The sequence below is a fragment of the Hyperolius riggenbachi genome, chromosome 7 (assembly GCF_040937935.1).
Source record: "Hyperolius riggenbachi isolate aHypRig1 chromosome 7, aHypRig1.pri, whole genome shotgun sequence".
Lineage (NCBI taxonomy): Eukaryota > Metazoa > Chordata > Amphibia > Anura > Hyperoliidae > Hyperolius > Hyperolius riggenbachi.
Window position 1 is genome coordinate 29,679,979 of NC_090652.1, and position 26,235 is coordinate 29,706,213.

Sequence of the window (26,235 nt, forward strand, 5' to 3'; positions counted from 1 at the left end):
TTCTGCAGCACATTACAGAGTACATAGTCATGTCACTGACTGTTCTCAGAGGAGCTCAGATATGGCTCTTATGAAGCTGAATCCAACATCTATTAACTCATAGGGCTGGGCCCACTAGAAATCACAAATTGATATTGTTTAAAGGGACTCAGAGCTCAGGAAAATAAGATCTATACATACCAGGGGCTTCCTCCAGTCCCATACGCTCCGATCTCTCGCACGCCGCCGTCCTCAGTCTTCTGCAGCGGTACCGGGTCCCCGCACTTCTGTCAGTCGGAGCCAGTCTGACGTAAGAGGAGTGCGCCCTCTACATGCAGCTGCTGGAGAGATACGCAAAGAGCGCACTTCTCCTGCGTAGACTGGCTGCGAGTGCGGAGACCCGGTACCGGCGCTGCAGAAGACTGAGGACGGCGATGTGGGAGCGATCGGAGCGCATGGGGCTGGAGGCAGGTATGTATAAATCTTTTTATTTTCCTGAGCTCTGAATCCCTTTAAATGCTTTTTTTCAGCGTTTTCCAGAGCGATTTCTGGTGATTTTGAAACTTTTTTTGAATTTTGCGCTAGTAATTTGTATAGCTATTGCGATTTCCAATATTGAAAGGCTTTATGGGTACAGCAAGTGGTTTTGAGTAGTAAAAGCTCTGCAAAATTGTTTTGTGCCGCGCTTGAAAATCAATTTTGCAGCATCCTATACTTTCTATTGATACACAACCTTTCAAAAGTGATTGAGATTTTGGGAAATCGCTATTGAGGAATCAGCTACACTGGTTTTCATTAACATAGTGCTTTTGGAATCACCTGCTGAAAGCGCAGTAGGGGAACCAGGGCCTAATTCTACGTACACCACGATGCAATTTTCTGACAGATTTACTGTCAGATCGACTATTTCTAACATGTTGAATCTGATTTCCAGTCAATTTCGGATGATTCGATTGGAAAATTGATCGGAAATCAGATTGGACATGTTGGAAATAGTCGATCTGATAGTAAATCTGTCAGCAAATTGCATCATGTGTACATAGTATAAAGCGTTTAACACACATCCAATTTTGATTGGCCAACCCCTGCTCAATTTTCCCACCTTCATGTAGTTTGAGGGCAAAAAGATTTTGAATGCTATGAACAGATTGTGTAGGAAAGCTCTCATACTATCTGGAGGTGGTAAAATTGGCCAATCAAAATTGGATGTATGTACCAGGCTTCACTGCAACGGTCTAAGGGATCCGTTGTTCCTCTTAGATCATACGTGTGAAACTTCAGCCTGCGGGCCAAATCTGACCCTCAGAGCCATTCAATTTGGCCTCCAAGGGGGTTTGCCCACCTTCCATTACGTTTGGGCCCACTCTAGACCACCAGGGAAACTATATTGGACGTGAAGCCCTAGATGACCAGGGAAGCCTTGTGGGGAAGGTAGGAGGAAAGCACTAAACACCAGGGAACTGTATAGGGGAGGGAGGGGGTCACTAGACACCAGGGAACTGTATAGGGGGAGGGAGGGGGTCACTAGATACCAGGGAACTGTATAGGGGAGGGAGGAGGACCACTAGACACCAGGGAACTGTATAGGGGAGGGAGGGGGGGTCACTAGACACCAGGGAACTGTATAGGGGAGGAGGAGGACCACTAGACACCAGGGAACTGTATAGGGGAGGGAGGGGGTCACTAGACACCAGGGAACTGTATAGAGAGAGGGAGGGGGGGTCACTTGACACCAGGGAACTGTATAGGTGAGGGAGGGGGTCACTAGACACCAGGGAACTGTATAGGGGAGGGAGGGAGGGGGTCACTAGACACCAGGGAACTGTATAGGGGAGGGAGGAGGACCACTAGACACCAGGAAACTGTATACGGGAGGGTGGGGAGCCACTAGACTCCAGGGAACTGTATAGGGGAGGGAGGAGGACCACTAGACACCAGGGAACTGTATAGGGGGAGGGAGGGGGTCACTAGACACCAGGGATCTGTATAGGGGAGGGAGGAGGACCACTAGACACCAGGGATCTGTATAGGGGAGGGAGGAGGACCGCTAGACACCAGGGAACAGTATAGGGGAGGGAGGGGGTCACTAGACACCAGGAAACTGTATAGGGGAGGGAGGAGGACCACTAGACACCAGGGAACTGTATAGGGGAGGGAGGGGGGTCACTAGACACCAGGGAACTGTATAGGGGAGGGATGGGGGTCACTTGACACCAGGGAACCGTATAAGGGAGGGAGGGGTCACTAGACACCAGGGAACTGTATAGGGGAGGGAGGGGGTCACTAGACACCAGGGAACTGTATAGGGGGAGGGAGGGGTCACTAGACACCAGGAAACTGTATAGGGGAGGGAGGAGGACCGCTAGACACCAGGGAACTGTATAGGGGAGGAGGAGGGGGGTCACTAGACACCAGGGAACTGTATAGGGGGAGGGAGGGGGGTCACTAGACACCAGGGGAACTGTATAGGGGGAGGGAGGGGGGTCACTAGACACTAGGGAACTGTATAGGGGAGGGAGGGGGTCACTAGACACCAGGAAACTGTATAGGGGAGGGAGGAGGACCACTAGACCCCAGGAAACTGTATACGGGAGGGTGGGAGCCACTAGACTCCAGGGAACTGTATAGGGGAGGGAGGAGGACCACTAGACACCAGGGAACTGTATAGGGGAGGGAGGGGGGTCACTAGACACCAGGGATCTGTATAGGGGAGGGAGGAGGACCACTAGACACCAGGATCTGTATAGGGGAGGGAGGAGGACCGCTAGACACCAGGGAACTGTATAGGGGAGGGAGGGGGTCACTAGACACCAGGAAACTGTATAGGGGAGGGAGGAGGACCACTAGACACCAGGACACTGTATACGGGAGGGTGGGAGCCACTAGACTCCAGGGAACTGTATAGGGGAGGGAGGAGGACCACTAGACACCAGGGAACTGTATAGGGGAGGGAGGGGTCCACTAGACACCAGGGAACTGTATAGGAGAGGGAGGGGGTCACTAGACACCAGGGAACTGTATAGGGGAGGGAGGGGTCACTTGACACCAGGAACTGTATAGGGGAGGGAGGGGGTCACTAGACACCAGGGAACTGTATAGGGGAGGGAGGGGGTCACTTGACACCAGGGAACTGTATAGGGGAGGGAGGGGTCACTAGACACCAGGGAACTGTATATGGGAGGGAGGGGGGTCACTAGACACCAGGAAACTGTATAGGTGAGGGAGGAGGACCACTAGACCCCAGGAAACTGTATACGGGAGGGTGGGAGCCACTAGACTCCAGGGAACTGTATAGGGGAGGGAGGAGGACCACTAGACCCCAGGAAACTGTATAGGAGTTGGAGGGGGAAATTAGATACCAGGGAAATTTATAAGGTGTCCACTAGACATTTAGTTTGGCCCTCGACTTGGTCCCAATGTTCAGTTAGGGCCCACTTTGTATTTGAGTTTGACAAACCTGTCTTAGATGAATATCTATCTTTTTTTGATTTTATGGGTTACATCTGTCTTCTAAGATAAACGTGTCATTTCTTTTACCAGAATGAGGAATGGATTGCCTCGCATAGCCGTATATGTGCCACAAATTATAAATATGTTTTTTTTTTTACAAATAACAGGCAATGCCCAGACAGATATAATTGGGATCACCTGTGCATTATGACATTTCTGAAAATAACTATTAAATCATCTACTGCTTACTGAGGTCCCGCCCCTTCCCCTCAGGGTTACTAGTGGTTTTTCATCTGGTCATGTGACTCCCTTCTATGCTGAAGCGCTCAGCAGGTCCCCCCTCAACAGGAGAACCTTATGCCAGGTGCACTTTAGTAGGCTGCTAATGTACGCCAATGACAGGTTCTCTTTAGCACGGTGAAGAGGCCTGTCCACGGCTGGGTTTCGGTGTTGCACGTTAAGCCCCACACTCGGCTGTGTTATACCATTATTCCCCAGACTCCATGTGGCTGCTTTCCTTTCCTTGCACACACCTCTCTGGCTCAGAGTACATCAGATTATATGCATATTTAATGAATCCTTATGTTCGTTTGGCTCGCAGGCAGCCTATGAACTGCTCTGCACCCCTGCCAGCTTCACCCTCCCCCCCCCCCCCCCCCCCCCCCATCTGCGTCTGCCACCAGGTCACACTTACTGGTCCTCAATGACATCCTTGCAGCTCGATGCCACTAGGTACCGCGCTGTCGATGCCAAAACCGCTTGTATAGAGGAGACCAGCCTGTAGGGAGACAGAGAAAGGGGAAGAAGAGAGCGGAGACAGAGAAAAGAGGAGAGCAGAGAGACAGACAGAGAGGAGACAGGGTGATAGAGAGAGAGAAAGCGAGTGAGGAGAAGAAAAAAGAGCAGAGACAGAGTAAGAAAGCAAACAAGGGGGAGATGAGATAGAGATAGGTAGAAGAAAGGGAGTATAAAGAGACAGAGGAAGAAATCAAATGAGGAGGAGACAAGGTGAGATAGAGAGAGAGAGGTAGAAGAAAGGGAAGTAAGAGGGGGAAAGAGGAAGAAAGCAAAATGGGGGGGAGGGGGGATTAGGTGAGATAGAGAGGTAGAAGAAAGAGAGGTAAAGAGAGACAGAGAAAGAAAGAAAGCAAATGAGGGGGAGATGAGGTGAGACAGAGAGAGGTAGAAGAAAGGTAGGTAGAGAGAGACAGAGAAAGAAAGCAAATTGGGTGGGAGGGGGGTGGTAGCGATGTGAGAGAGAGAGAGGTAGAAGAAAGGTAGATAGAAGAAAGAGAGGTAGAGAGGGACAGAGGAAGAAAGCAAATGAGGGGAGATAAGAGGCAAAATAGAGAGAGAGAGAGAGACGGGGGGAGCAGAAGAAAGGGAGGTAGAGATGGACAGAATTGGATGGAGGAATTAAGTAATTGTGGGGAAGACAAGAGGCAAAATAGAGAGAGAGGTAGAAGGTAGAGAGGTAGAAGAAAGGGAGGTAGGAGAGAGACAGAGGAAGAAAGCATATTGGGAGTAGGGGGGCAGGGGGGTTGGGGGTGAGATAGAGAGAGAGGTAGAGAGGGACAGAGAGAGAAAGCAAGGGGGAGGGGGGTGAGGTGAGATTGTGAGGTAGAAGAAAGGTAGGTAGAGAGAGACAGAGTAAGAAAGCAAATGAGGGAAGGAGATGAGAGGTAGGGAGAGACAGGGAAAGAGAGGAGATGGTATTGGGGGATGAGATACAGAGAGAGGTAGAAGAAAGCAATGAGGGGGAGATGAGGTGAGATAGAGAAAGACAGATAGAATGAAAAGGTGTAATAGATGGTGAAAAGGTGGTGGTGGGGGGGGGGGGATGAGAGCCAGACGAGGAAAGAGAAAGTCAGAAAATGTTGGGAGGGGGGAAGAAAAAGTACAATGGTCAGTTTATAGTGACACACATCTGCTAACAGTATAATGCAGTACATACAGTCTATACAGTAGTGGGGGGTTGTGAATCCTGCATGTGGTGGGGGGCTCGTGATTCCTGCATATGGTGGAGGCTTGTGATTCCTGCATGTGGTGGGAGGGTTGTGATTCCTGCATATGGTGGCGGCTTGTGATTCCTGCATGTGGTGGGGGGCTCGTGATTCCTGTATGTGTTGGGGGGGTTGTGATTCCTGCAGTATGGTGGCCGCTTGTGATTCCTGCATGTGGTTGGGGCTCGTGGGGTTCTTGCATGTGGTGGAGGCTTGTGATTCCTGCATGTGGTGGAGGCTTGTGATTCCTGCATGTGGTGGGAGGGGTTGTGATTCCTGCATATGGTGGCGGCTTGTGATTCCTGCATGTGGTGGGGGGGTTGTGATTCCTGCATGTGTTGGGGGGTTGTGATTCCTGCATGTGGTTGGGGGGGGTGGGGGGGGGGTGATTTCTGCATGTTGTTGGGGGGGCTCGTGATTCCTGCATTTGTTGGGGGGGGTGGGGGTGATTCCTGCATGTGGTGGGGGGGGGGGGGGTTGTGATCCCTGCATGTGGTGGGGGGGTTGCGATTCCTGCATATGGTGGCGGCTTGTGATTCCTGCATGTGGTGGGGGGTTGTGATTCCTGCATGTGGTGGGGGGTTGTGATTCCTGCATGTGTTGGGGGGCTCGTGATTCCTGCATATGTTGGGGGGGTGGGGGGGTGATTCCTGCATGTGGTGGGGGGTTGTGATTCCCTGCACATGTGGTGGGGGGTTGTGATTCCTGCATGTGGTGGTGGGGGGGGCGCTTGTGATTCCTGCATGTGGTGGGGTGGTTGTGATTCCTGCACATGTGGTGGGGGGTTGTGATTCCTGCACATGTGGTGGGGGGTTGTGATTCCTGCATGTGGTGGGGGGGTTGTGATTCCTGCATGTGGTGGGGGGTTGTGATTCCTGCATGTGGTGGTGGGGGGGGGGGGGTTGTGATTCCTGCATGTGGTGGTGGGGGGGGGGTGTGATTCCTGCACATGTGGTGGGGGGTTGTGATTCCTGCATGTGGTGGGGGGGTTGTGATTCCTGCATGTGGTATATGTGGTGGTAGGCTCTGCGGCACATGGAGAGAGGAGCCAGGATGACATTTCTAGGTGACACGTTGTGTCTGTATTGGAGTCTAATCCTTGGGAAGTGGATCAGCGTCTGCTGCCTGCTCTGGGGATTACACGAGTTTTAGCCTCTTATATGTCTGTGTGGTGTGATGACTTCCCTGCACTGTGTGACACACTTCTGTCCAGTGAGGCAGGCTGTACCCACCACATGTTATATTACTCCAGCAGTACAGTTTACTATGCCACAAACCAGTGACATCACTGAGGATACAGCCTATCCGCACACTACAGACCAGTGACATCACTGAGACTACAGCCTATCCACTCACCACAGACCAGTGACATCACTGAGACTACAGCCTATCCGCACACTACAGACCAGTGACATCACTGAGACTACAGCCTATCCGCTCACTACAGACCAGTGACATCACTGAGGATACAGCCTATCCGCACACTACAGACCAGTGACATCACTGAGGATACAGCCTATCCGCACACTACAGACCAGTGACATCACTGAGGATACAGCCTATCCGCTCACCACAGACCAGTGACATCACTGAGACTACAGCCTATCCGCTCACTACAGACCAGTGACATCACTGAGGATACAGCCTATCCGCACACTACAGACCAGTGACATCACTGAGACTACAGCCTATCCGCACACCACAGACCAGTGACATCACTGAGGATACAGCCCATCCGCTCACCACAGACCAGTGACATCACTGAGACTACAGCCTATCCGCTCACTACAGACCAGTGACATCACTGAGGATACAGCCTATCCGCTCACCACAGACCAGTGACATCACTGAGGATACAGCCTATCCGCACACTACAGACCAGTGATATCACTGAGGATACAGCCTATCCGCACACTACAGACCAGTGACATCACTGAGACTACAGCCTATCCGCTCACTACAGACCAGTGACATCACTGAGGATACAGCCTATCCGCTCACCACAGACCAGTGACATCACTGAGACTACAGCCTATCCGCTCACCACAGACCAGTGACATCACTGAGACTACAGCCTATCCGCTCACTACAGACCAGTGACATCACTGAGACTACAGCCTATCCGCTCACTACAGACCAGTGACATCACTGAGGATACAGCCTATCCGCTCACCACAGACCAGTGACATCACTGAGACTACAGCCTATATGCTCACTACAGACCAGTGACATCACTGAGGATACAGCCTGTCCGCTCACTACAGACCAGTGACATCACTGAGGATACAGCCTATCCGCTCACCACAGACCAGTGACATCACTGAGGATACAGCCCATCCGCTCACCACAGACCAGTGACATCACTGAGGATACAGCCCATCCGCTCACTACAGGCCAGTGACATCACTGAGGATACAGCCCATCCGCTCACTACAGACCAGTGACATCACTGAGGATACAGCCTATCCGCACACTACAGACCAGTGACATCACTGAGGATACAGCCTATCCGCACACTACAGACCAGTGACATCACTGAGGATACAGCCTATCCGCTCACCACAGACCAGTGACATCACTGAGACTACAGCCTATATGCTCACTACAGACCAGTGACATCACTGAGGATACAGCCTATCCGCACACTACAGACCAGTGACATCACTGAGGATACAGCCTTTCCGCTCACCACAGACCAGTGACATCACTGAGACTACAGCCTATATGCTCACTACAGACCAGTGACATCACTGAGGATACAGCCTATCCGCTCACTACAGACCAGTGACATCACTACGACTACAGCCTATCCATTCACTAGAGACCAGTGACATCACTGAGACTACAGCCTATCCGCTCACTACAGACCAGTGACATCACTGAGAATACAGCCTATCCATTAACTACAGACCAGTGACATCACTACGACTACAGCTGTAATGATCGGTGTCAGCAAGAACAGATTTTCTGATTATTGGTGATCTGCAGTATCACCAATAATACAGATACTATAGCTGATTATATGGTGATCTGCAGAATCACCAATAATGCGAGTATAGCGAGACACAGGACAACCAGATGTAAAGATAGGTGTTTGGTGCAACAGTAATACAGATAGAGATACCAACTTCCCCCAGAGAAGCTGGTAGAGGGAGATATCTCTATAGAACACAGGGATCAGCACTCCAGCAAGCTGGAGATGCAGATGAACTAGTAATCACTTCACCCGAGGAGCGGGTGGTGCACAGTAAGACAACGTATACTGATCACCCGTGGAGCGGGTAATTCAGACTGTACTGCAGCAGGTGATCACCTGAGGGGCAGGAGATCAAGACTGTACTGCAGCTCCTAATCACCTGAGGAGCAGGTGATGAGGACAGTACTGTAGTTACTAGTCACCTGAGGAGCAGGTGATTAAGACTGTACTGCAACTACTGGTCACCTGAGGAGCAGGTGATAAAGCTGTACAGAGAATCCCTCACCAGGGACTAGGCTCACTGGTGAGGGCAGGAGAGTCAGACAAGCAGATTCGGCAACAAACGGACAGATACGGTACAAAGACAGAAGGCTTGAATCAGAGTAGTGTTCAGGCTGAGTCGGCAACAGGATCAGATAGGCAGAAGCACAGAATCAGCAGAAGAGTAGTCAAGGCAAGCAGAAGGTCATAACAAATAATACAATTCAATTAGTACTTTAGCTATCAACAGAATCTGACTAAGTGTGGATCCCCAGCTCCTGCTGGTTCTAGCACACTTTGGGATCTGACTAAGGTCTGAGTACTAACACGTAGCATTTGCAACAGCAGAGAAGCTACTGACAGGCAGGTCCTATATATACTGAGAGCGCAGCACAGCGCCGCCCCAGTCACTCAGCCAATCAGGAGCACTGCTGGAGTCAGCTGACCGGCCAATCAGCTGACTCCCCTTCTATTCGCATAAAGGTCCTGTCGAATGGAGCGCGCGCGTAGCCCTCAGTCTATGTGCAACTGAAGGACCAGGCAAAACTCCACCATGTAACTGCACGGCGAAGGCCGCCGGCTGAGACACGGACACAGCCACCATGCCACTCACCGCTGCGGCGGCATCTCCGCTATCTATTACAACAGCCTATCTATTCACAAGAGACCAGTGACTGAGTATACAGCCTGTGACATCTCTGAGGATACAGCCTATTTATTTATTTATTTTAAGTATTTATATAGCGCCGACATATTGCACAGCGCTGTACAGAGTATATTGTCTTGTCACTAACTGTCCCCCAGAGGAGCTCACAATCTAGTGCAATGTAGTGCATTGATCCTAGTCTAGGGTCAATTTAGGTGGCAGCCAATTAACTTATCTGTATGTTTTGGGGATGTGGGAGGAAACCGGAGTGCCCAGAGGAAACCCACGCAGACATGGGGAGAACATACAAACTCCTTGCGGATGTTGACCTGGCTGGGATTCGAACCGGGGACCCATCGCTGCAAGGCGAGAGCGCTAACCACTACACCATTGTGCGGCCTATCCACTCATCCATAAAAGATAAACTTGACCAACAGCGTAATATTGGTCATCATAGCTATTTGCTATACAGCAGCCCAAAATATCCCAAATACATCAGTACACATGAGCATCCCAAACATCTTCTAAGCTTCTGAGGTTGTGTTGTATCAGATGTTGCTGAGGAATGATTTTATGAGCATCGCTGTGGTATGCAAGTTCATAATGCTTTCACTTCATTTTTAATGAATACCACTGATGCAGTTAGGATCATACTGAGGCCAACCTCTGACTGACCCAATCATGACTACCATCCTCCCCCTACCATCCGAGGACAACCTGCAGCCTGTACCACCACCACAGTGAAGGCAACCTACAGCCTACACCATCTCAACCTGCACCACCGCCACACTGAGGACAACCTGCAGCCTGCACCACCACTACAGTGAAGGCAACCCACAGCCTACACCACCTCCACACTAAGGATCACCCACAACCTGCACCACCTCCACACTGAGGACAACCTGCAGCAGTTACCACCTCCACACTGAGGACAACCTGCAGCATGTACTACCACCACACTGAGAGCAACCTGCAGCCTGCAACACCACTACAGTGAAGGCAACCCACAGCCTACTATACCACCAATACACCGAGGACAAGCCATAACCTGCACCACCTCCACACTGAGGACAACCTGCACCACCTCCACACTAAGGACAACCTGCAGCATGTACCACCACCACACAGAGCAACCTGCAGCCTGCACCACCACCAAAGTAAGGACCACCGGCAGCCTATACCACCAATACACCGAGGACAAGCCATAACCTGCACCACCTCCACACTGAGGACAACCTGCACCACCTCCACACTAAGGACAACCTGCAGCATGTACCACCACCACACAGAGCAACCTGCAGCCTGCACCACCACCACAGTAAGGACCACCGGCAGCCTATACCACCAATACACCGAGGACAAGCCATAACCTGCACCACCTCCACACTGAGGACAACCTGCACCACCTCCACACTAAGGACAACCTGCAGCATGTACCACCACCACACAGAGCAACCTGCAGCCTGCACCACCACCACAGTAAGGACCACCGGCAGCCTATACCACCACTACACCGAGGACAAGCCATAACCTGTACCACCTCCACACTAAGGACAACCTGCAGCATGTACCACCACCACACAGAGCAACCTGCAGCCTGCACCACCACCACAGTAAGGACCACCGGCAGCCTATACCACCACTACACCGAGGACAAGCCATAACCTGTACCATCTCCACACTGAGGACAACCTGCAGCCTGTAACACCACCATGGCACCACCACCACACTGGGGACAACCCGCAGCCTGAACCACCTCTACACTGAGGACAACTGACAGACTGCACCCTCTTCACACTGAGGACAACCCATAGCTTGTACCACCTCCAGACTGAGTACCACCCGCAGCCTGAACCACCTCCACACTGAAGACCACCCACAGTCTGCACCACCACCACACATGGAGGACAACCAACAGCCTACACCTTCTCCACACTGAGGCCCACCTACAGCCTGCACCACCTCCACACTGAGGACAACCCACAGCCTGCACCACCTCCACACCAAGGACAACCCATAGCCTGTACCACCTTCATACTGAGAACAACCTGCAGCCTATACCACCTCCACACTGAGAACAACATGCAGCCTATACCACCTCCACACTGAGAACAACATGCAGCCTATACCACCTTCACACTGAGAACAACCTTCAGTCTTCAGCCAAGTCTCCCAGCGGTGATTTCCTTCGTACGGGAAGGATCAACCAAGCAACAACTTATTGCAGAAATCAGACCCAGTTGATTACACAGTCGTAAGATCAGGAGGTGTTTAATGGCCTCACGATGATCTGCAGCTCGAAGGAAGTCATATTTATGTTTTCAGAGTTTTAGAAAAATACCGGCGGTGAAGAAGAATTCAGATTTCCTGACCGCAGTCAACAGATTAATCATTCTTGGCAATGCGGAGAAATTTACAATAATGGCCTCTCGAGACGAAGCAGTTAAAATGGGCGTCGGCTAGGAAGAGTAATTATTAGGGTAAAGTAATTTATTCTGGCTATAAAGAGTAAGGTAGAGTAATTTGGGCTCTGGCTATAAAACCGATATAGGGTGGGGATGCCAGGGCCTGGCTATTAAATAGCCAAGCACCTTTCAGGATATTTAACCGATGTCGGAATTCAGGTACTATTTAGTAGTAAAAATGTTTCTGTACCGGGTTAGCCAAACAAATTATGTAGGTAGAAAAATACAAAGTCTTGTAAAAGTAATACCTTTTAATGGCTAACTGATAAAGTTAAATAATGCAAGCTTTCTGGGATCTAGTCCCCTTCTTCAGGCATATTTCCAGATGTAAGCTGAAGTAAAACACTGATGCAGGTAAATAGTAAACACGTAGATGGCAGTTGTGCTGGTTGCTGGCTCCAGCCTGCTGATCACCTGACATCTAACTGCTAAATAGTAACCAGCACAACTGCCATCTATGTGTTTACTATTTCCCTGCACCAGTGTTTTACTTCAGCTAACATCTGGAAATATGCCTGAAGAAGGGGACTAGATCCCAGAAAGCTTGCATCATTTTACTTTATCAGTTAGCCATTAAAAGGTATTACTTTTACAAGACTTTGTTTTTTTCTACCTACATAGGTACTATTTAGCTAATTTGATTGTAGGCAATCGGCATTACATAGCCGGACTCCAGATATTGGTTGAAGGGAATTTAGCAGGTGCAGCGGTTTTTGGCTAGTATATAGCCAGGCTCCAGTGCGAAAGGGAGACAGGATAAGGTGAAGATTCGTCTTTGGATGGTTAGTGATTAGGGACAAAATAAAGTTAATCTTCGGAGACAGGCGGTTAGGATCAGGCTTTTAGAAAGCGGTTTGCTTTGGGAGGGGAGTTACTGGTAGGTGTAGGTTTAGGCGTCGGAGGATGGTGATTAGGTTTAGCATAGCTCACAACTGTCCCTCTTTTGGAGGGAAAGTCCCTCTTTGGGAACCCTGTACCTCTGTCCTCTTTCTCCCTCATTTATCCCTTTTTCAGGACTGATATACAGAGCTATGTAAATAAACATAGTAAATAAATGTATTTTCCTACTAAAAATATGTTTAATTGACTCTAAACATGATTTCCTTCCTTGAAATATATATTTCTTGCTTACAAATGTTACTATGAAGGAAAATGAACCAGGATAGCAAGGACCAGTGTGGTTTGGATTATAAAACCACATATTTTTCCTATGAAATCTTTATGGTATGTGTGACTAGGGGTGTGATGGGGGAATGATTAGGGGTGTGGCAGGGGCGTGGCTTAAGTGTCCCTCTTTTTTTTCTCTCAAAAGGTTGGGAGGTATGGGTTTCGGCATCGGTCGGTAGAGGGAGAGCATTGTTTGAGAATAAGGTTAGGTTTTAGTAAAATATGGTTAAAAATTACCAATATTTTACTATCAGAATAACCCACTGATCCCTAGTAAAACATTGGTAATTCATCTATATTCTACTTGCGGCTATTCCGGCTATTCCCAACACCCAAGTTCTCGTGGCACCCATTTTAAATGTACATCTTTTGTTAAAGAGACAATAAAGCCACTTTAAAAACTTGATTTTACCTGTTATTTAATATGGCCAGTGCTAAAACACCGCATTCCCGCGGCAGAATGAGGGTTTTACAACCTCCAAATCCCTGGGGCAAAAATCCATGGATTTCCAAGTCGTGGATTTTGCTGTCCGGGGAGGCAGAGCTTAGCTCTGTAGCTCTGCCTCCATTAGCATCAATCCTCTGCTAATCCCCGCCTCTCCCCACCCCTTTCAGTGAAAGAAGACTGAGAGGGGCGGGGAGAGGCGGCGATCAGCGGGGATCGACGCGAGTAAAGGTAGAGCTACAGCACTAAGCTCTGCCTCTGCAAGGAAGCGCTCCCTGGTTTTGGGATTTGGGGGTTATAAAACCCTTGTTCTGCCATGGGAATGCGGCGTTTTAGCACTAACCCTATTTCTTAAGCTAAATAACATATATGTCCCTTAAAGATACACAAGAAAGATAGTTTGGTCCTGTAAGAAACACTTTAGCAAAAAAAAAAAAAGTAAGCAGTTAATATCTGGCAGAAGTGACAGATCCTCATGGGGTATTCTCTGGGTTTTATTTGTTTTCAAAAGTATTCCCTGAACGGCAACTGCCAAAAAATAGTAATATACCAGCCAGCCTCCCTACTCGCTTAACACCATTTTGTCAGTTAGACTTAGCAACTGCCATTCAGGAAATGCTTTTGAAAACAAAGAAAACCCTGAGGATCACCCATGAGGAGATGGAATAGTCTGTTCTGTCAGGGTTTTAACTGCTTACTTTTTTAGCTGGATTGGTCCTTGAATGCCAAATATTGCTGGAGCAAGTAGGCGAGTCAGGAACAGCAGCCAGGCTAATACCTCTTACCCAGCTGATTTGTTTTTGACCTATTCATATAAATAAGGACCCTATTGCTTCTCAGGAAAAAAAATATGTGAAAAAACCAGAGGTGACTCACATAATTTGGAAGGAATTACCTATTCAGATGTCCTCAGAGCTGCGAAAAAGAGCTTAAGAATAGAAAGGAAAATACTTCAAGCGGCAAACCCCCCGCTACAGAACGGCGCAACTGTGCCAACCGCCCAGCCGAGATTGGCCATTGTACATCGGAATAAACCGTTAACCTCTTCAAACCATTTAGCATCTGCTTCACAGTGAAAAAAAAGAAAACTACGGGCATTTAAAGAGGAACTCCAGTGAAAATAATGTTATAAAAAAGTGCTTCATTATTACAATAATTATGTATAAATTATGATTTAGTCAGTGTTTGTCCGTTGTAAAAGCTTTCCTCTCCCTGATTTACATTCTGACATTTCTCACATGGGGCTTGATTCACAAAGCCGTGCTAACTGTTGAGCACGGGTGTACTAAACAGTTAGCACGTGAAGTGCCGTTCGTGGACTTTTGCGCGTGCAAAGTGCCGCGATTCACGCGATTGCGGACTTTTGCGTGCACAATTTGCCGCGTTTCGCGTGAATCACCGCAAATTGCGCGCGCAAAAGTCCGCGATCGCACAAATCGCGGCACTTTGCGCGCGCAAAAGTCCGCGAACGGCACTTCACGTGCTAACTGTTTAGCACACCCGTGCTAAACAGTTAGCACGGCTTTGTGAATCAAGCCCATGGTGACATTTTTACCGCTGGCAGGTGATGTCAGTGGAAGGGGATGCTGCTTGCTTTTTTGGCAGTTGGTAACAGCTGTAAACAGCCATTTCCCACAGTGCAACAAGGCTCCCACAGTGTGATGTCAGAACCTCAGTGCTGTGAGGCGCTGACATCACACTGTGGGCGGGGTTTCACCACAAAATCAGCCATACAGAGCCTCCTGATGATCCGTTTGTGAAAAGGAATATATTTCTCATGGGAAAGAGGGTATCAGCTACTGATTGGGATGAAGTTCAATTCTTGGTTACAGTTTCTCTTTAAACGCCATCACTTGAGAAAAAGATATACCCAGGTAACTGTTACACCACACAAGCATGAGAAAAACAAATAAAACAAATTCATACCTAGCTATTATCTTAAAGGATACCCAAAGTGAAGTGTGACATGATGAGATAGACATGTGTATGTACAGTACCTAGCACACAAATAACTAGGCTGTGTTCCTTTTTTTACTTTCTCTGCCTGAAAGAGTTAAATATCAGGTATGTAAGTGGCTGACTAAGTCCCGACAGGAAAGTGACTACAGTGTGACCCTCATTGATAAGAAATTCCCCTTTTTATCTCTTTCTTGCTCTCAGAGGCCATTTTCTGCTAGGAAAGTGTTTTATAGTTGGAATTTCTTATCAGTGAGGGTCACACTGTAGTCACTTCCTGTCTGAGTCAGGACTGAGTCAGCCACTTACATACCTGATATTTAACTCTTTCAGACAGAGAAAGAAAAAAAAGGAACACAGCAGTTATTTTGTGCTAGGCACTGTACATACACATGTCTATCTCATCATGTCACATGTCACTTCGGGTATCCTTTAAGGCATCAGCCACTTGGTAATCCCTTATTGTGCTCGATCTTCTTTTCGTGCTGGAGCTGTGGACCCCATTTACAGCTGGAGCAGAGCGCATGTGATGTGCGCTCTGTACTTCCTCGTTGATTGCACTCCAGGACACCTGTGCATGCCACCACTGAGAGCATCCTGGGCATGCACGTTTCAGAAGTATTAGTATTTGCGCATGCCCAGTGCGCTCCCAGCAGCAGCTGCCTGCTACACACAGCCATGCGGGAGCGTGCACAAATAGAAGGCGTGGAGTGGACAGAACGGGGGCTACGGCAGCAGCATGGAGAGGAGGCCGGGGACAATAAGAGGCCATTAAGCGTGATGACCTAAAGCTGGCCATATATCTCTCAATGTATGGGCAGATTGACCATTAGATAGATCCCTTTCTGATTGAATCTGTTCAGAGAAAGATCTATTGCCTGCCCACACACTGCCCAGTGATTTCCAATAGATTTTAGCATGAAATCATCCTGCCGCTGCCTGCCAGGCCCCCCCAAGTGTATATTGCCCCCCTTGTGCCCATGCTCAGTGTCTGCCGATGCGACTCCTGGCATCTTCCGCTCTCCGGCATCACCAAGAGCGCCGGTACCACATGGCTTGGCACATGTGATGGCAGACAGGTGAGAGGTTTAGAGTGAGGGTATACTCTGAGCATGGGCGCAAGGGGGACACTGTACACTTGGGGGGACACCGGCCATCGATCGCTGCGATATCAAACGCCATTAACAACGCACACCCGATTGAGCCCTTGAGACTGAGATTTTCTAGTATATGGAATGGGTCATAACTGTTATTTTGTAGGATTCTGGCTTCTAGCTGGAGGTATACAGCTTTTTCAATTAGCTTGCCCAGAAAGGGGAGGTTAGAGACAGGTCTGTAGCTGGTCATTGCATCTGGGTCCAGGGAGGGTTTTTTGAGGAGAGGCCTGATGATTGCTTCCTTCAGTAAAGCAGGAAATATCCCTGATTGTAAGGAACAGTTTACAATTTTGAGGAATACCGGTACGAACAGGTCGGGGCAGTTCAACATGAACTGTGTTGGGCCAGGATCCAGGTCACAGGTAGTTAGGCGGACGTGAAGGAGGATGCTTGATGTGACTTCTTCATCAATTTCTTTGAAGTTTGACCAAGGTGTTACGTTGTCTCTGCTAATGGCTTTAATGACTAACTGTACAAGATTTCTTTGCAAGCTTTCAAAACTTTAAGTTTTTTCTTCAGGCATGTTTCAGAATTGGATCAGAACCATACCTGGAACCAGAATTGGTTCTGATCCATTTCTGAAACATACCTGAAGAAGAAACTTAAAGTTTTGAAAGCTTGCAAAGAAATCTTGTACAGTTAGTGATTAAGGCTGCTTTCCCACCAGGACATTGCGTTTTAGGGGACGTTATAGGTCGCATAACTTGCCCCTAACGCAACGCCTGGTGGTGTTGTTGGAGGACGCTACCAAGAGCCGCGTTATGCAGCTCTTGGTGCGCCTTTTTTGTGCTATAGACTGCGGAGACCACGTGATCCGCATCACGTGGTCCCGCCAGCCAATCGCTGCATAGAGCGGCCGCTCCAGAAAGTAAACACTGCACGTCACAGTGCAGTGAATATTAATTAGCCATGTGGCTGGCCGCGGAGGAGGAGGGGAGACCTCCTCTTCCAACATTACTGAGCATGTGCAAACAGTCTAACGCGGCTTAGCAGCGTATAATGTACAGCATGCAGCACTTTCTTTTAACCTGCTGTGTTACAATGTAACGCAACGTGGGCACTGTGAACAGCCCATTGATTTTTCATTGCTGTGCGGTGGGCTGCGTTACAGGCTGCTCTAACCTGCGCCTGTAACGTCTTACTGTGAAAGCAGCCTTAATGACTCACTGTACAAGATTTCTTTGCAAGCTTTCAAAACTTTAAGCTTCTTCTTCAGGCATGTTTCAGAATTGGATCAGAACCATACCTGGTTCTGAACCATACCTGGAACCAGAACTGGTTCTGATCCAGTTCTGAAACATACCTGAAGAAGAAACTTAAAGTTTTGAAAGCTTGCAAAGAAATCTTGTACAGTGAGTCATTAAAGGTATTACCTAAACAACTTTTGATGTTCTGTCTTCGGACACCGTGGATAAACTCTTTCTTGCAGCTATGCGGGATCTACCCAACTCCTGATACACCGACGCTGCTAGAGACCAGAGACCCGCCGCTACAGCAAACTGCCCTGGGATATATCGTTCCTCTGAACCTTATAATAAACTGTAAGCATACTAAGTGACACAATAGCTTAACAACAGGACAGGAAAGGCAGTTGATAGCAAAGATAATACCTTTATTATCCGACCACAACAAAATCCTTTTGTTACCAAAAGCTGAACCCTCGAATTGCCATGGCAACCACTACCAGGAACAATTCCAGACAAACAATATTTGTCTGACTGTTCATCCCCTTCTTTCACCCAGAACTCTGAATTTCTAACCATCCACACGCCGTTTATCTGCCCTGCACTGAAGCTGACCCCCTCCGCTGCGTCCATGAGCAAGCTCACAGACTCTGCCCACTCACACTGCGACTGCCAAAGTGGTCTCCTATTAAAGTGGACCTGAACTCTTGCACAGGACACAAGGAAAATAGAGAGAAATGCACCCTGTGTGTTTTTAGAGAGAAGAGCCTGTCTAATTCCCCCACATTTGTAAGGAATCGCAAGTGTAATTTGATCTCTCAGCTGTGTCAGCACAGAAATTTGGCAGTCCTTGGCAGACGCAGCTAATATGTAATCGCAGGATGTTAACTTTCTGTCTGCTTCCATGAAAGCAGGAAGTAACTACACTGCAGATTCATTGCAGGAGTTCTGTAAGCTGTAACAAAGAAATTATGCTGTTGCTTATCTTTAAGAGCAGAGAGGAAGTTCTGAGTTCAGGTCCGCTTTAAATGACAATAACAAATCAGACCAAACCTTTCAGAGACTTTTAGAGGCCCTGTAGTGACATATAGCAGAATGCAGTTAATTATTCAGGATTCCCATTTTTATGGTAATTTTACTGGTTTCAGCATCAGAAATACTTCCTATATTTATATATTGCTGTATAATGGTAACCCTCCCAGTAATGCTTTACCTAGGCTGTTTACATATGTAAAATTCTCCCCCCAACCCTAGAGAATTCTTACTGGCTTTAGAACGTTCAGTAAACAAACACTCCGCAGAGATCACCTGACAGGACTAAAAATTGTCGCCACCGGTGATAAATTGCAGAAAGTAAATCAGGGCGAAAGAGTTTACAATGGGCAAACACTGACTAAATAATTTATAATTGAATTTTGTAAAACAATAAGCAATTGTATTCAATATGTTATTTCACTACAGTTCCTCTTTAAGCCTGGTACTCAAGCTAAATTAAGGCTGGTTTCACAGTGGGACGTTACAGGCGCAGGTTAGTGCAGCCTGTAACGCACCCCACCGCACAGCAATGAAAAATCAATGGGCTGTTCACAGTGCCCACGTTGCGTTACTTAGTAACGCTGCGCCATAAGACAACGTACTGCATGCAGTACTTTATAAGTGGCAGAGCCGCGTTAGACTGCTTGCACATGCTCAGTAACGTTGGGGAGGGGCGGAGAGCGGCCAGGCACATGGCTAATTAATATTCACTGCACTCAGTGACGTGCAGTGTTTACTTCCTGGAGCGGCCGCTATGTGCGGCGATTGGCCGGGCGGGACCACGTGATGCCGCATGCGTCCAAGAGTACGCATCACGGACGCCAGAGTGAGCTGCACAACGCGGCTCACTCTGCCGCCCACATCAGAGTGCACCAGGCGTTGCGTTAGGGGCACGTTATGCGACCATAACGTCCCCTAAAACGCAACGTCCTGGTGTGAAACCAGCCTAAAGGACAACTAAAATGAGAAGACTATGGAGGCTGCCATATGTTTATCCTGTTAAACAATACCAGTTGCCTGGCAGCCCTGCTGATCTATTTGGCTGCAGTAGTGTCTGCATCACACCAGAAACAAGCATGCGGCTAGTCTTGTCAGATCTGACAATGTCAGAAACGCCTGATCTGCTGCATGCTTGTTCAGGAGCTATGGCTAATAGTATTAGAGGCAGAGGATCAGCAGGACTGCCAGGTAACTAGTGTTGCTTAGAAGGAAATAAATATGGCAGCCTCCATATTCCTGTCACTTCATTTGTCCTCTAAACTCGGCTGATGTGGCTGATAATGACTGGTTCTATCAAGGATCTAGAGCAGTGGTCCTCAAACTAAGGCCCGCGGGCCGACTGCGGCCCCCTGAGGCTTTTTCACCGGCTCCCCACTCACAAAATGTATTACTTATAGATGTGGCCCTCTGCATATTTAAATATCGGTGGCCTATATATAGAATAGCAGTCCTGGTACCACCCATCCACAGGGAAGCCAGCGAGCAGTCATTCGTTGGCTTCCAATCCAATTCCGCATCAGGTGACACTGCTGTCCATTCAGACGACAGATTGTCCCCTGAGTATGCTTCACTGTCTGGCCCGCAAAGTGGATTTTTACTATCTGCACATGCTGTGTTGGGGGCATAATATCTGCTTTGGTTAAATAGGAGACAAAAGAGCTGCATGTTTTAAGGTAATAGTTTACACTACCTGGGTTCAATGTTATGTTTTCTACATTGTGTTTTGTATACTCCGGCCCCCCATTAGTTTGAAGTATATTGACCTTGCCCTTGACCGAAAAAGTTTGGGGACCCCTGATCTAGAGTGTGTACAGCAGCCTCTGATGCCCTCTTAAGGTTCAGCCAGCGTTCAGCCCAGGGGATTGAATAGACTAAGCACTGGCCAAAAGCATTGTTTTCCCCACCCAGAATGGCTTGTGATGCCACCCACTTGCCTCTCCTTCGGCCCTCTACCCTACCCGCCCCATAGCAACAGAACACACTGCTGTAGAGGTCTGTCTGTACAGTGTCAGCCCTACAATGTTGCCCGAGGGTTCCGGTCCACATCCCCGCTGGGTGCCATGCTTAGTACGTGTATAAGAGGCTTTAGTTAGACACATGTTAGAAGAGGGGTTTTCAACTAGCAGTAGCTAAGGAGAAGCAACTAGATAACACTCTCCCCATTGGCATAACCCTCCTTTAAAAACCACTTGAGGACCATAGGCTTAAACCCCCCTAAAGACCAGGCCATTTTTTACAAAATGGGCCACTGCAGCTTTAAGGCCTAGCTGCAGGGCCGCACAACTCAGCACACAAGTGATTCCCCGTCCCCCTTTCTCCCCACCAACAGAGCTCTCTGTTGGTGGGGTCTGATCGCTTCCCCAATGTTTACTTTTTTTATACAAATATTTATTTTTTTATAAATTTTTTCTGTTTTTTTTAATAATTTTTTTATGCCCCCCTCCCTCCCTTCTTCCCTCCCCCGCCAGCCAATCAGCGTGATCGGCTGTCATAGGCTTCAGCCTATGACAGCCGAACGCTGTCATCTCTCCCTGGGGGACAGCCGTGTCACAAGACTGTCCCCAGTACAGCACTGCCATAGATCACAGCGCTGTACGGCTATAAAAGACGGTGGTTTCGGCGTCTAACAGTCTCCGAGCGGCGATCGCCGTTGGGAGGCTGATGGCGGAGCGGAGCTCCGTCATTCATGCGGAGATGCGCGTGCATTGGCGCGCACAATCTCCTGCAAATCCCCGCCCCAGGATTTGACGCCAATTGGCGTTAGGCGGTCCTGGGGCTGCCGGCTTGTTTACGTCCCTTGGCGTTAGGCGGTCTTTAGGAAGTTTTAAAGCCAATCGCATCTCCATCTCACGCAAGGTAACTATCTTACGCCAAATTAAGAAAAAATGACGTCTTAATACATTTATCAAACGGCAACCATAACCTCTTTCAACTCCAAAACCATAGTAATGCCCAAAATATCAACACTTGCAACAGAACCAACCATTTTTATAGAATGCCAAATTCCTCACAAAAGGCATAAAGTCAACAATAAAAAACAAACAAAAAAAACATCTATCTAAATACCATAAAAGCAAAGAAAACCAGAAGTTTGAAAAAAGTCAGGAAAACTAGGAAACATGTCAAAATAAGAACATGACAAAGAATAACCCATCAGTAAACATGCTAAATAAGAACAATTCACCAAACTGAAAGCAACCAAAATGAATCCAACAACCAAAATGAAGGTAACAAACAGAAAGCGGACTTCATGCCCACTTTGACCATTAGTGCAGCAAGACCTGAGAGCCTCAAACGTTGTAATGCAGAGGTGTTGAGCCTCAGTCGTCGAGGGCCAGATCCATGCCAGTGTTTAGGATGGACTGACAAAATGGAGAAATGTGTTTTACCTGATGGACCTCACCTTTCCTCATTTAGTCCCATCAATTAATTTGAGCTGGGCCAGAAATGTGTGAGGACCTCGTCCCCCGAGGACTGGAGTACGACAGCCCTGATAATAAATTCTGAAAGGGAGCATAAGATACATATACCAGAGAATTATCAATGCCATCACTTAAAGAAGCACTTTCAGATATGCTCTATTAAGTAATAAAAATGAGGCTGTTATTTGGGCTCAATATCTAATGAGCAAGTCTGAAAACAGCACAAAAAAAGTCTCCAGAGATGCTAGCAACCCCATCTCTTTATAATGATCTTATCCTGCACTACCTCTCCCCGGGACTCCACTCACTTCAGATTTGCTTGTAGGGTACGTCACTGAGTTCACATACGTGGATCAGATATACAATAAGGATCCATCTGAAAATGGCACCTGAGAATAATGGCGCACGGTGTTGCCACTAATCCGTTTGTCACTTATCACTATTTAACGTTAAAGCCTTATTATTATTTGGCGTTAAAGCCTTATCGTTAGTTAGCGTTAACACACAGAACCCTCTCTGTAGCTGTCCCTAACCCCTAAACCCCCCTGGTGTTGCCTAACCCTAACCACCCCCCAGGTGGTGCATAACTCTAACCACCCCCCTGGGGGTGCCTTATCCTAAGACCCCCTGGTGGTGCCTAACCCTAAGACCCCCCCTGGTGGTGCCTAACCCTAACCACCCCCCTGGGGGTGCCTAACCCTAAGCACCCCCCTGGTGGTGCCTAACCCTAAGCACCCCCCTGGGGGTGCCTAACCCTAAGACCTCCGTGGTGGTGCCTAACCCTAAATCTCCCCTGGTGGTGCCTAAACCTAACATTGACAGTGTCACATTAAATCCATTCACCATTTTGCAGTTAAATAACTTCTGCAGTTTGGCTTATGTATGTTAGCTATTGATAAATAACGTTACTGTGCTCAATAACGTCTTCTCTTTGGCATATGAACGGCGCTATTGATAAATAACGTTCTGTGTGCCGTTTTTCTTCTTTTTTCCCTGTGCGCCATTATTATGCAGTACGAATGATAAATAGCGATAAGCGTATCTTTTTAATGCGGCGCCATTTTTATTGCATAGGCGCTGTGCACCATTATTCACTGATCCGATACAATAAACAAGGAGGTGAGCTGATTGCAACTCTTTTGTTGTTAGATTGCTGCAGAACAGGTAAACTTTACATTGTATATATAAAAACTGACCCCCTGAGGGTTCTTCAGCATGAGAGCAGGCGACTGGCCTGTTCCGAAGAACCTCTGATGTTTGATGTCCTCTTTTAGCTGTGCTCTTGATCTTGATTGTAGTTCTGCTTTTCATCTTTCTTCCCGTCCTGATAGGATCACTCGTTAGTCAGTACTGCATCTCACACACACACACGGCCTATAAAACCTCTATCTCAGGAACATCGGTGTATTGATCGGAAGGTAAATAGCTACAGTCAGCAAGTTTGATGAGGAAAAGTAAGCTACAATTAATGCTCAACATCTGAGGTCAGGTGGGTGTACAGCTACTCAGATCCAATCTCGCTGACCCTATGCCTTTCATGTGCTGTTAAAGAGGGAAGAAAACCCATGCTGGACATATTGATAATGGAGGGAATGTTCGATCAGTTTGAGTCCTAAGTGGGAGGGGTGATCAGGCAAGCCAGAGACGGAGAACTGGGGACATCATCATCCATGGGAAGTTCATTTGATTGTCCCGATCAAATGACTTCCAGTATACCCCACGTCGCCGCGCAAGTTGCCCATCAATGCTCTGTTGCTCTCACTTTGAATCCGGCACCTCCGGCAGAACGCACCGCATTAAGCATGAAATGCCCCATAGACTAAGGCCCCGTTCACACTTGCGTTTTGGCAAGTAAACGGACCGGATCCTGATCGGATCAGGACCTGATCATGATCAGAACCGTACGGTTCTGATCCGGATCCCATCCGGATCCGGTCCGTTTGTATCAGGCATGCATCAGGCTGCCATCCGGATCCGTGGGCAAAAAATAGTGAAATTTAAATAAAAAAATATTGGGGTCAGCAGAAGGTGCACGTGTAGAATCAGGTTCCTCCGCTGTAGGCCTCACCTCCACCTCCGACATTCTGCCAAACAGCTCCAGCACGTCTCTCACTGCTGCTCCACTCCAGACATGCTTGGCCCATGTGTCCCCATCCGAAATGGCCGCTTGGATACGCATAGGAAGTGGGGTAGAATGTCAGGTTTTTGTAGGCAGTGTGTTCTGTGCCTTCCGTTTCCCATTGGTTTCTGTGTTCCGGATGGTGCTGTCAGGCTCAGGTCCAGCTCCGGGTGCGTGGGCCGGAGATCCGGACCCAAAAAATAGCGCATGTTGGAAAAGTGTCCGGAGTCCGGATCCGGTCCGGCTCCGTACTGTACGGAACGGACACGTGTGAACGTCCGCATAGACTTTGCATTGCTATGCGGAACGTACATTCCATTTGTACAGTATACGGTCCGGATCAAATCAGGAAAATCCGGACAGGGAACGCTAATGTGAACCGGGCCTTATATTGGTGTAGTGCTGGCCTGCTGCCAGATTGGCCAATGCAAGGCCGTCAGTGTAAAAGGGGCCTAAGGCTACATTAGCAGTGGCTGTTGCATTGTGTTCCCTGTGACAGCAGGAATGCAGTGCAACACAGGTATTGATTTGTAGTGAACAACATGTAATATACCTTTTAATGTCCGATCTGCATTTTCATATTGGTTGCTCACGCCCCCCCCCCCCCCCCCCCCTATTGAATTCAGAGCATTAAAGGACCTCTGTCGCGAAAATTTAAAATACTTGTAAACACATAAAAAGAAGTAGATTTCTTCCTGAGTAAAATGAGCCCTAAATTACTTTTCTCCTATGTTACTGTCACTTACAGTAAGTAGTAGAAATCTGACAGAGCCAACAGGTTTTGGATTAGCCCATCTCCTCATGGAAGGGGGGGCAGGGTCTCAGGGTTTTCTTTATTTTTAAAAGGACTTAGTGAATGGCAGTTGCTCCGTCGCACTGCCAAAAAAGCGTGCAGCAAGCAGGGAGGCTGGCCAGCATCTTTATATAAATCTTTTTCAGGGAGTGTCTTTATAAAGAATAAAGGCCATGCTGAGAATCCCCCATGAAGAGATGGACTAACCCAAAACCTATCGGTAATGTCAGACTTCTACTACCTACTGTAAGGCCTAGTGCACACCAAAAACCGCTAGCAGATCCGCAAAATGCTAGCAGATTTTGAAACGCTTTTTCTTATTTTTCTGCAGCGTTTCAGCTAGCGTTTTGCGGTTTTGTGTAGCGGTTTTGGTATAGTAGATTTCATGTATTGTTACAGTAAAGCTGTTACTGAACAGCTACTGTAACAAAACCGCCTGGCAAACCGCTCTGAAGTGCCGTTTTTCAGAGCGGTTTGCGGTTTTCCTATACTTAACATTGAGGCAGAAAAGCATCCGCAATCCAAAATCTGCAGCAGCCCGGGAGTATGCGTTTCTGCAAAACGCCTCCCGCTCTGGTGTGCACCAGCCCATTGAAATACATTACCCTAGCGGATCCGCACCCGCAAGCAGATCGCAAACCGCAGCGGAAATGCTCCGGTGTGCACTAGGCCTAAGTGACAGCAACATAGGAGAAAAGTAATTTATGGCTCATTTTACTCTGGAAGAAATGTACTTCGTATGTGTTTTAAATTTTAAGATTTTCGTGACAGTTCCTCTTTAAGCAAAGCACTTCCAATGCAGGATAATAGGACAGTGCAATTCAAAATTAAAGAAAGAGAGAGAGTCCTTGCTAAAGGAATCACAATTGCAGAATAGCCTAGGATACCATTTCCGTAAATAAGCGCCTTAGCTATGCCATGTCTGTACTGTCACTCCCAGAAGCAATCAGAATGACG

At 48.1% G+C, this 26,235-nt stretch overlaps 2 protein-coding genes across 2 annotated transcripts in view; one reads left to right on the forward strand and one right to left on the reverse strand.

Annotated features, from left to right (window-relative positions):
* Positions 1–26,235, forward strand: part of ALDOA (aldolase, fructose-bisphosphate A) — a 445,177-nt gene that overhangs the window by 256,177 nt on the left and 162,765 nt on the right. The window lies entirely within an intron of this gene.
* TLCD3B (TLC domain containing 3B) overlaps positions 1–26,235 on the reverse strand; it is a 63,942-nt gene that overhangs the window by 13,687 nt on the left and 24,020 nt on the right. The window contains exon 2 of the mRNA XM_068246554.1: positions 4,124–4,207. Within this exon, the coding sequence (XP_068102655.1) occupies positions 4,124–4,207 (84 nt within the window). The remainder of the gene's footprint in view (positions 1–4,123; positions 4,208–26,235) is intronic.